Source organism: Crotalus tigris, unplaced genomic scaffold (assembly GCF_016545835.1).
Source record: "Crotalus tigris isolate CLP2741 ecotype Arizona unplaced genomic scaffold, ASM1654583v1 scf7180000018244.697701, whole genome shotgun sequence".
NCBI lineage: Eukaryota > Metazoa > Chordata > Lepidosauria > Squamata > Viperidae > Crotalus > Crotalus tigris.
This window is the reverse complement of record NW_024096902.1, coordinates 685,797-697,701: the sequence shown is the minus strand read 5'-3', so window position 1 is coordinate 697,701 and position 11,905 is coordinate 685,797. Positions and strand designations below refer to the sequence as shown.

Genomic DNA, 11,905 nt, shown 5'->3' with positions numbered 1-11,905 from the left:
CCTGGAGACAGCAGAATAGACGAGAAAGAACTGGAGAAGATAACAAAACACAAAGACCTACAAATAGAAATAGAAAGACTGTGGCAAAAGCAAGCAAGGGTAGTACCAATAGTAATAGGCGCCTTGGGTGCAATCCCAAAACAACTGGAGCACCACTTGAACACTATTGGCATTGACAAATTCGCTATTAGTCAATTGCAAAAGGCGGCCTTACTAGGAACTGCTTCCATCCTGCGACGATATCTGTATACCATCAAACATCCACATCTGCCTATCCCAGGTCCTGGGTAAGGACTCGATAGGTAGACACAATGCCAAATCCAGTCTGAACATCTGGCTGACTGTGCGATGATCACTAATAATAATAATAAAGTTCGAAGGGACTTGGATGTCATCTATACCCCAACCCCCTGCTCAGTGCAGGAAACCCTCATACCATTTCGGACAAATGGCTGTCCAGTCTTTTCTTAAAGAATAGAATAGAATAGAATAGAATAGAATAGAATAGAATAGAATAGAATAGAATAGAATAGAATAGAATAGAATAGAATAGAGCTGGAAGGGACCTTGGAGGTCTTCTAATCCAGCCCCCTCTCAAGCAGGAGAACCTATACCATTTCAGACAAGTGACTGTTTAGCCTCTTTTAAAAAATCTCCAGTGATGGAGTGCCCACGATTTTTGGTGGCAAGCTTTTCCACTGGTTAATTGTCCTCACTGTCAGGAAGTTTCTCCTTAATTCCAGGTTGCTTCTCTCTTTGGTCAGCTTCCAACCGTTGTTTCTCGTCCTTCTCTCTGGTGCTTTGGAGAATAACGTGACCCCCTCATCTTTGTGGGAGCCCCCCAGATACTGGAACACGGCTATCATGCCTCCCCTATTTCTTCTTTTCTTTAGACTAGCCAGACCCAAGTCCTGCAACTGTTTCAGACGGAAACATAGTGTGAGGCTGGTTTGACTTAAGGCCAAAAGTTTAAAAATGTTTTTTTTTTTCTTCCTTTCCAGTTGCAACCGTGAACGACTATGCTTGCAAAGGTTTGGACAAGTTGGAGAAAAAACTGCCAATTCTTCATCAACCAACTTACCAGGTAACATAAATTAGCAAAGTTCCCAGAACGCACCTTGCTGGCTGGGGAATTCTGGGAGTTGACGTCCACACATCTTAAAGTTTCTCCAGGTTGAGAAACATTGCTCCAAAGCAGGGGTCTTTGGCCCTTTTAGGACTTGTGGACTTCAACTCCCAGAATTCCTCGGCCAGCGTGCCTGGCTGAGGAATTCTGGGAGTTGAAGTCCACAAATCATAAAAGGGCCAAGTTTGAAGATCCCTACTCTAGGGCAGGTAACTATGGCCCTTTTATGACTTGTGGACTTTAACTCCCAGCATTCCTGAGCCAGCCAGGCTCAGCCATTCTGGTTCAGGAATTCTGGGAGTTGAAGTCCACAAGTCATAAAAGGGCCATACCTGTAGTTCTCCCCCACCCCCGCTCTAGAGGGTTGAAACTTTAGTAGTCCACAACTTACAACCACAACTGAGCCCAAAACTGATGTTGCTAAGTGAGAAATATGTTAAGTAAGTTTTGCCCTATTTTACAACTTTTCTTGCCATATTTCTTAAGTGAATCACTGCGGTTATTAAGTTAGCAACCCTGTCATTAAGCGAATGTGGTTTCCCCAGTGACTTTACTTGTCAGAAGGTCACAAAAGGGGATCACTGCGGCCGTCATAAATATGAGTCAGTCGCCAAGTGTCTGAATTTTGATCACTTGACCGTGGGAATGCTGCGACGGTCATAAATGTGAAAAATGGTCCTACGCCACTTTTTTAAGTGCCATCGCAACTTTGAACGGTCTTAAATCAAGGACTGCTTCTCCCTTGGAAGAGACCTTGGAGGTCATCTAGTCCAACCACCTGCTCAGGCAGGAAACCCTATACCATTTCGGACAAATGGCTGTCCATCTCTTCTTAAAAACTTCCAGTGTTGAAGCATTCACTGCTTCTGGAGGCAGGTTGTTCCACTGGTTAATGTTCTAACTGTCAGGAAGTTTCTCCTTAGTTCTAGGTTGCTTCTCTCCTTGATCAGTTTCCATCCGTTGCTTCTTGTCCTGCCTTCAGGTGCTTTGGAGAAGAGCTTGACTGCCTCTTCTTTGGGGCAGCCCAAGATACTGGAAGACTGCTATTATGTCCTTCCTCGTCCTTAATAATAATAATAAGAGTAAAGTTGGAAGGGACCTTGGAGGTCATCTAGTCCAACCCCCTGCTCAGGCAGGAAACCCTATACCATTTCGGACAAATGGCTGTCCAGTCTCTTAAAAGCTTCCAGTGTTGGAGCATTCACCGCTTCTGGAGGCAGGTTGTTCCACTGATTAATTGTTTTAACTGTCAGGAAGTTTCTCCTTAGTTCTAGGTTGCTTCTCTCCTTGATCAGTTTCCATCCTTTGTTTCTTGTCCTGCCTTCAGCTGCTTTGGAGAATAGCTTGACTCCCTCTTCTTTGGGGCAGCCCCTGAGATAGTGGAAGACTGCTATCATGTCCCCCCTCGTCCTTCTCTTCATGAAACTAGACATACCCAATTCCAGCAGCCGTTCCTTATATGCTTTATAAGGACTGATGACCAGTCCCCTAATCATCTTTGTTGCTCTTCTCTGTACTCTTTCTAGAGTCTCAACATCTTTTTTACATCGTGGTGACCAAAACCGGATGCAGTACTCCAAGTGTGGCCTTACCAAGGCCTTGTAAAGTAGTATTAACATATCACGTGATCTTGAGTCTATCCCTCTGTTAATGCAGCCTAGCACTGTGTTGGCCTTTTTGGCAGCTGCAGCACACGGCTGGCTCCTATTTAAGTGATTGTCCACTAGGACTCCGAGATCCCTCTCACAGTTGCTACTATTGAGCAAGGTACCCCCTATACTATACCTATGGATTTGGTTTTTCTTGCCTACTGCAAGGAGAGGCTCCTTCCTTGTCACTGGAGTTTTCGTCCTATAGTGAATCAGTGCAATCCGTAGAGCGTCGGACTAGATGACCTCAGAGTTCCCTTTCAACCCTATGATTCCAGAGATTCTTTTTAAAAGGTACAATTAAAAGACAAGGGAGGAAAGAAACAAGGCAAAACATATTTTCCCCCCCAGTAATTAACCTCTGGATAAACAAGAAACCGAATCTGATAAAGGAGCAGTGAAAGAACTCCACCCCAGGGTTGGCCGAATTCCTATCTATCAAGAACTTGTAATCTATTATAATATCTGTAAAGAGATCAGGACAGAAAAACTATCAGCAAACGTAATGTCTCGGGAGACGCTCAGTCATCCAGGCACTTAGGAGGCATCTGGACTTTCCTGTTTTTCTTTGAAGACGTTTCGCTTCTCCTCCCAGAAGCTTCTCCAGCTCTGACTGCATGGTGGGGAATGGAAGGATTTATACTCCTGGCAGACAGCTGGTCATTTGCCTCCTTTTGGAGAGTCGTTGAGGCCACTTGGAGATTTGTCTGTGTCCGCAGGGTCACAGTCTACAACAAAGTCCTTTCAGCAGTTCCAAAAAGGCTCCCCAGCCATTTGCACTACTCAGCTGACACAGATAAACCCTTCTCGGAATTGCGGAAAGGACCGTGTTGTAGACTGGAGATGGGTGATGACGTACCACAGATAAACCTCCAAGTGGCCTCAACGACTCTCTAAAACAGTGGTTCTCAACCTTTTTAATGCCGCGACCCCCAACTGGTCGTAAGTTGAGGACTACCCAACTGATCGTAAGTCGAGGACTACCCAACCAGTTGTAAGTCAAGGACTTTCCCTTCCCGGGAGTGTCACGCATGCGTGGTGCCGCCCCCTGTGCTGGCCGAGGCGTAGCTGGCAAGCGGCAGAGACGGCGCAGGCCGACCACCAGCTGGGCCACCAGCTGGCCCAGTCCAAGGGAGGTAAGGCACCCGCCGGGCCCCACGTGCACCAGCAACCCTCCCTGCGCCCGCAGGGGTGGAAGCAGGGGTGGAAGCTTCCAGACAGCTGGCCTTCGCTGCAGACAACTTGCAGCACCGTTTGCAGAATGGGACTTTTGGCGGGCTCAGCAGGGCAGAGACAGCCTGGACAATTCATATTGGCTTTTGAAAGCCAATAGAATTAGACTCTATTCAAGAGAGTCTATTCTATTGGCTTTCAAAAGCCAATAGAATAAAAGGGAGTAGCACAGCTAAGGAAAAGGGGGGAAAATGGCGGACTGCGTTGTTTGGCGACCCCCGTGAAATGGTCGTTCGATCCCAAATGGGGTTGCAACCCACAGGTTGAGAACCGCTGCTCTAAAAGGAGGCAAATGACCGGCTGTCTGCCAGGAGTATAAATCCTTCCCTTCCCCACCATGTCAGAGCTGATGAAGCTTCTTGGAGGAGAAATGAAACGTCTTCAAAGGAGAAACAAGAAAGTCCACTTGCCTCCTGAAAAATAAACACCTTTGGGATATCAGCAAGCTTCGCTCCTCCTTGCACTGATGACGTGACCTAGCAGGGGAATGAAACGTCTGCAGGAAAACTGTCCAGTTGACAGAACCCCGCAGACTCACCGTATCCTTCGAAATACAGATAGTCCTCAACATACAACCGTAACGAAGCCAGTCCATTACAGTCACAAGTTGTAACGGTCATAAAGCAGGTCACTCACATGATCCACCCGATTTTGCAACCTTTCTGAGGGAGCCATTAAGTGAACGCTGCTGTGGTTAAACGAACACTGCCATCATTAAGCGAACCCACGGTTGGCTATGGGCACAGTTTTACTGAAAACTGGAGGTAATTTCCCTTTTTTTTTTTGACAAAACTGTCATAAACCACAGCCACTTGACCGACCCGACTTACACCCATCACAACATACAACTGTAATCGGCAGACTCCATTACAATCCTAAATTGAAGATTACTGCTGGGGGGGGGAGTGACGTTGGAACTTTAGAACTGGGTTGTAACTCAATTTTTTCAGGTAGATCGTAACTTTGAATGGTCGCTAAGTGATCGGTTATAAGTGGAGGACTCTTTGTATATTTTACTCAGTGGCTCTAGAGTCATTCTCTGATTTTAATTGGAGTTTTCCACTCAACCATTTCCTGGTGTTTGCACAAAAATTTACAAGGATAGGACAGGATAGGCTATAAAATAGAATATGGGATAGGATAGGATAGGATAGGATAGGATAGGATAGGATAGGATAGGATAGGATAGGCTATAAAATAGAATATGGGATAGGATGAGACAGGATATAGAATAGATGTGTAGAACTGCTTATAGTGGATACATGGCCTTAAAATACAGAATATATGATAGGATAGAATTCAGGGATCTCGAAATAAGAATATAGAGTGAGTAGGCGATAGAGAACAGTGATAGAATAGAATATAGAATAGGATAGGATATAAAATAGAAGGATAGGATAGGATAGGATAGGATAGGATAGGATAGGATAGGATAGGATAGAAAATAGAATATGGGATAGGATGACAGGATATAGAATAGAATATAGAATAGGATAGGATATAGAATAGAATATAGGGTAGGATGAGACAGGATATAGAATAGGATTGGACAGGATATAAAATAGAATATAGGATAGGATAGGATATAAAATAGAGTATGGGATAGGATAGAATAGAATAGGATAGAATAGAATAGGATAGGATAGGATATAAAATAGAATATAGGATAGGATAGGATAGGATATAAAATAGAATATGGGATAGGATGAGACAGGATATAGAATAGAATATAGAATAGGATAGGATAGGATATAAAATAGAAGGATAGGATAGGATAGGATAGGATAGGATGGGATAGGATAGAAAATAGAATATGGGATAGGATGACAGGATATAGAATAGAATATAGAATAGGGTAGGATATAGAATAGAATAGGATAGGATAGAAAATAGAATATGGGATAGGATGACAGGATATAGAATAGAATATAGGATAGGATGACAGGATATAGAATAGAATATAGAACAGGATAGGACAGGATATAAAATAGAATATAGGATAGGATATAAAATAGAGTATGGGATAGGATAGAATAGAATAGAATAGAATAGGATAGGATAGGATAGGATAGGATAGGATAGAATAGAATAGAATAGAATATAGAATATAGACTATAGACTATAGACTATAGACTATAGAATATAGAATAGAATAGAATATAGAATAAAATAGAATATAGAATGGAATGGAATAGAATATAGAATAGAATATAGAATGGAATAGAATAGAATAATAACATTATTGTCATTTTAAATATACTAATCAGCATACATTAAAATGAGATTTTGTGGCATACATAGATGAGTTCAATGGCAGGTTGTTTCAGATGACCGGCCATCCTTGCGGCACCCATCCCAGTGTCCCAAATCTTTGGGATACGAAAGTGCCCGAGAACTTCCCGTCTCGGACTTTCTTGCTCCTGAATCTCCACCCAATGCTTCTCGCTCGGCCTTTGACCTTCTTCCTCCTCCTTCTAGGTCTTCGAAGACGGCGTCACCTTGACCAAGTCGGTGGTTTCTTCCACCGTCCAGGCGGCCGGCGAAGCCAAGGGCCGCATGACCCAGAAAGTGACCGCCGCTGTCGGCCTGACCAAGGACATCGTCCAGGACGGCATCACCTTGACCAAATCCGTGGTGAACTCCACCGTCACCACGGCCCGGAGCGCCGCCAGTGGAGCCAAGGATCTCATGACTCATCGGGCGGCTGACGTGGTCAAGCTGGGCAAGCAGACCCTCAACGAAGGCGTTGACCTGACCCGATCGGTGGTGTCCACCACGGTCAACGCCGCCCGTCAGATGCAGAGCTCGGGGGCCGTCCAGGAAGGGGTGGAGATGGCCACGTTGTTCCGGCAAGCCGTGGCCAGCGGGGTGGACACCGTGTTGGATAAGACGGAGCAGATGGTGGACTATTACCTTCCTGTGTCCGAAGAAGAGCTCGGTAAGAGCAGAGGCGCCACGTTCTTGAACACGGCACCTTTGATTACCCAATCCAGGCCGTCCTCGACTTACGACAGTTCCTTTAGTGACCGTTCAAAGTTACAACGGCACTCCAAAAAAGGGACGTACGGCCGTTTTTCCACGCTGAATGACCGTTGCAGCATTCCCCCGTGGTCGCGTGATTTCTATTCCGATGCTTGACAACCGGTTCATACTTACGACGGTCGCAGTATCCCGGGGTCACCGTTTCTGGAGGCAGGTTGTTCCACTGGTTAATTGTTCTAACTGTCAGGATGTTTCTCCTTAGTTCCAAGTTGCTTCTCTCCTTGAAGCAACAGTGGAAACTAACCAAGGAGAGAAGCAACCTGGAACTAAGGAGAAACGTCCTGAGAGTTAGAACAATTAACCAGTGGAACTACCTGCCTCCAGAAGTGGTGAATGCTCCAACACTGGAAGTTTTTAAGAAGAGACTGGACAGCCATTTGTCCGAAATGGTATAGGCCTTTCCTGTCCGAGCAGGGGGTTGGACTAGATGACCTCTAAGGTCCCTTTCCTTCCTTTCCTTCCTTTCCTTCCTTTCCTTTCCTTTCCTTTCCTTTCCTTTCCTTTCCTTTCCTTCCCTCCCCTCCCTCCCTCCCTTCCTTCCTTCCTTCCCTTTCTTGTGGGCCAGCCCTCTCATCCACAGGCGACTCATGAGGCAGACAAAATTTGAAGATGAAAAGGCTGGGGCGGCTGATCCTTCCTGGGCAGGAAGGGGACCTGTTCACACCTGCTTTGTCCTCCCTGCAGCCCAGCTGGCCACCGAGGTCCACGGCGTCAGCCAGGCCGCCATCGACCAGCAGCAGAGGGAGCAGAGCTATTTTGTCCGTCTGGGGTCCCTCTCCAGCAAACTCCGTTCCCGGGTCTACCGACATTCCCTGAATCGGCTTCATGTGGTCCAGGAAAACACTCAGGACATGCTCACCCAGCTCCAGTATGTGATTAACCTGGTAAGCCGGCCCTGGGTTCAAATCAGTGCAATCCAAGGTACAGGTAATCCTCGACGTACAACCGTTCGTTTAGCAACCATCCAAAGTTAGAATGGCACTGAAAAAAGTGACTTATGGGCTCAGTGCTCTTCAATGTCTTTATCAATGATCTAGATGAGGGGATAGATGGGGAACTCATCAAATTTGCAGACGACACCAAGCTGGCAGGAATAGCCAACACTCCAGAAGACAGGCTTAGGATACAGGAGGATCTGGACAGACTTGAACACTGGGCGCCATCTAACAAAATGAAATTCAATGGTGAAAAAAGTAAAGTTCTACATTTAGGCAAGAAAAACCAAATGTGCAGGTATAGGGGGTACCTTGCTCAATAGTAGTAACTGCAAGAGGGATCTCGGAGTCCTAGTGGACAATCATTTAAATATGAGCCAGCTGTGTGCTGCAGCTGCCAAAAAAGCCAACACAGTGCTGGGCTGCATTAACAGAGGGATAGAGTCAAGATCATGTGTTAATATCACTTTACAATGCTTTAGTAAGGCCACACTTGGAATACGGCATCCAGTTTTGGTCACCATGATGTAAAAAAGATGTTGGGACTCTAGAAAGAGTGCAGAGAAGAGCAACAAAGATGATTAGGGGACTGGAGGCTAAAACATACAAGGAACGGCTGCTGGAATTGGGTATGTCTAGTTTAATGAAGAGAAGGACGTGGGGGGACATGATAGCAGTGCTCCAATATCTCAGGGGCTGCCCCAAAGAAGAGGGGGGTCAACTTATTCTCCAAAGCGCCTGAAGGCAGGACAAGAAGCAACGGATGGAAACTAACCAAGGAGAGAAGCAACCTAGAACTAAGGAGAAACTTCCTGACAGTGAGAACAATTAGCCAGTGGAACAACCTGCCTCCAGAAGCGGTGAATGCTCCAACACTGGAAGTTTTTAAGAAGAGACTGGACAGCCGTTTGTCTGAAATGGTATAGGGTTACCTGCCTAAGCAAGGGGTTGGACTAGATGACCTTCAAGGTCCCTTCCAACTTTTTATTATTATTATTATTATTATTATGGATCATCGCACAGTCAGCCTGGATTTGGCATTTTGTCTACCTATTGAGTCCTTACCCAGGACCTGGGATAGGCAGATGTGGATGTTTGATGGTATTACAGATATCGTCGCAGGGGGGATGGAAGCAGTTCCTAGTAAGGCAGCCTTTTGCAATTGACTAATAGCGAATTTGTCAATGCCAATGATGGTGTTCAAGTGGTGTTCCAGTTGTTTTGGGATTGCACCCAAGGCACCTATCACTATTGGTAGTACCCTTGCTTGATGATGATGATGATGATGATGATGATGATTATATTTTACACTTAGTGACGGTTGCAGCATCCACATGGTCATCGGGGGTTTGGGGTGGGGTCGTGTTCCGACGTGCGACGACCTGCTTTATAATGAAGATCGCAATATACAATTGCAGGTTCAATTTAGGACTGCCTGCATCGGGTTACAAGCTGAATAGTATTACACCGCTTTCTTAAATTGTTTTGATTTCTGCTTGGCTGGCAGGTGGCACATGTGAAAAATAGCGCAGGGAGTCAGTTCCAGGAAGCACAACAGAAACTTAACCAAACTTTGCTTAAATGGACCCAAATTCAGCCGGAAGAGGATCAGGAAAGAAGAAAGAAAGAAAACACCCCACAGCAGGTATTCTATGCTTCCAAGTACAGGTAATTCCCGATTTATGACTAGGTGGATTTATTGCATGTTAAACTATTGTTCATTGCAGGGTTGTTGTTGTTGTTGTTGTTGTCAAATTTGGCTGCTTTCAGATACGTGGATCCCATCTGAAAGTTACTGAGAAAGACTGTCATAGACACTACGGAGGTCCAGGAACACGGGTGTGTGTGTACTTCAATGTTATCTCTATCTGTTTGCTGCAGCTTTCCACTTTGACCTTCCCTGCAGAAGCCAGGAACATAGCTGGCTGGGGAAGATAGGTGGACTTCAACTCCCAGAATGCTGCTGGGGAATTCTGGGAGTTGAAGTCCACCCATCTTCCAGAGGCCCTATTTGAAAAAAAAACACTAGTTAATGGCAAGTCCCAATCACAAAGTCTCAATCGCCAAGCTATGCTCATGTTGGTGATGCACCAAATTTGTCCTCCGCAGGTCGAGCCGTTGACTTTGGCCATGTTACGATCCCTCATCCAAAATCTGAGTCCTGCTTACACCTGGCTGATGTCCACCGTGGAAGTGCTGCCCAGAAACCTCCGGGAAAGAGTGGACCAGACTCAGAGTAACTTCCAGCAGCTCCATCGCTCCTTCTCTTCTGCCGAGTCCTTCCAGGATCTGCCCTCCGGCCTCCTCACCCAGAGCCAGGAGATGATTTCCCAAGCCCGAGAGGTTCTCCACACGTTGGCCGAACACCTCATCCAGATCACCCCTCTGAATTGGATCGTGGGGCCCTTCCGATCCCAGGCAGGAGGATCGGGGACCCCCCAGGTGGTGCAGCTGAAGGAGACGAGCAAAGAGGCCAGGGCACCCTCGTTGGAGAAGGTGGCAGCTAAAAGGGCAAAGAGGATGGAGAAGACAACTGAGGAGGACCCGAGAGAGTCCACAGAGGCGATGGGGGCCTTGAAGGAGCTGTTAGCGGGGTCCGAGAAGGCCCCCCAAGAGAAGAACTAGGAGAGGCAAAGTCTCCAGGGCTGTCCACAAGGCGTGGTCAAGAGTCTCCAGGTGTTGACCACAACAGAGTGTTGATGGCCTCTTTGGGACCACCATCTTCTTTGACCACACCCTGTGGACATCCTGGGAGCCTCTGAAGGGCCGGGCAAGTTGCCCTAAAAGTTTTGCAGCTCTTCCTCCCCAACTACAATGCCCCCCCACCCCCCACCCCATGATGCTGGAGGCCTTCTCCCAAAAAGTCAGATGAAGGAGACCCAATTTCCAAGAGGCGAACTCCAGTCCCTGTGAAAAGAGAAACAGGAAAGCTAAAGGCTTGCAGAGAGATAGAGATAGAGAGAGAGAGAGAGAGAGAGAGAGAGAGAGAGAGAGAGAGAGAGAGCAGTGGATCTCAACCTGTGGGTCGGGACCCCATTTGGGGTCGAACGACCATTTCACGGGGGTCGCCAAACAACGCAGTCCGCCATTTTTTTCACCTTTTCCTTAGCTGTGCTACTTTTGAAAGCCAATAGAATAGACTCTCTTGAATAGAGTCTAATTTTATTGGCTTTCAAAAGCCAATAGGAATTGTCCAGGCTGTCTCTGCCCTGCTGAGCCCGCCAAAAGTCCCATTCTGCAAACGATGCTGCACCAGTTGAGTAGTCCTCGACTTACGACCGGTTGAGTAATCCTCGACTTACGACCGGTTGGAGGTGGCGGCATTAAAAAGGTTGAGAACCACTGAGATAGAGATAGAGATAGAGAGAGAGATCTGCTTGGATCCATCTTCTCCCCAAAGGGACCCAGATCCTTGGAGAGGGGGCCACTTTCCTTCCCAGGGCTCCGGGGATCCATTGTGTTAATTTCCAAGAAAGCCCATCTTAGACTTCTGCTTTGATTCAGAACTGCAATCAAAATAGAATGGAACGGAACAGAACGGAATGGAATAGAACCTGGAAGGGATCTTGGAGGTCTTCTAGTCCAACCCCCCACTCAAGTAGGAGAACCTATACTCATAGTGGCGAACCCATGGCACGCGTGCCACAGAGCCCTCTCTGTGGGCGCGCGCGCCATCGCCCCAGTCCTAGGCCTTCAGCTGGGTTTTATAAAACCTTTTCGCTTTGGGCCTCCGCCGCCGTGTGCAAAAAAAAAAAAAAGTTCAATCAATCCATTTCAACTTCTCGCGGGGAAAAAAAAAGATCTCGCAAAGTTGGATTTGATTGATTGAACTTTTTAGTCCCAACCAGTCTGCCATTACCACCGCAGCCATGCCCATCCAATGGGCCACGCCCACCCAATGGACCACATCTACCAAATGG

General features: G+C 46.6%; 1 protein-coding gene across 1 annotated transcript; it reads left to right on the top strand.

Moving 5' to 3' along the window:
- The first annotated feature begins 944 nt into the window (after window positions 1-944).
- On the top strand, window positions 945-10,996 carry LOC120310637 (perilipin-3-like). Its single transcript, XM_039349273.1, has 5 exons — window positions 945-1,084; window positions 6,487-6,946; window positions 7,735-7,934; window positions 9,493-9,630; window positions 10,095-10,996. The coding sequence occupies exons 2-5, from the start codon at window positions 6,565-6,567 to the stop codon at window positions 10,608-10,610; spliced, it is 1,236 nt and encodes a 411-aa protein (XP_039205207.1). The 5' UTR covers window positions 945-1,084; window positions 6,487-6,564; the 3' UTR covers window positions 10,611-10,996.
- Window positions 10,997-11,905: the final 909 nt, after the last annotated feature.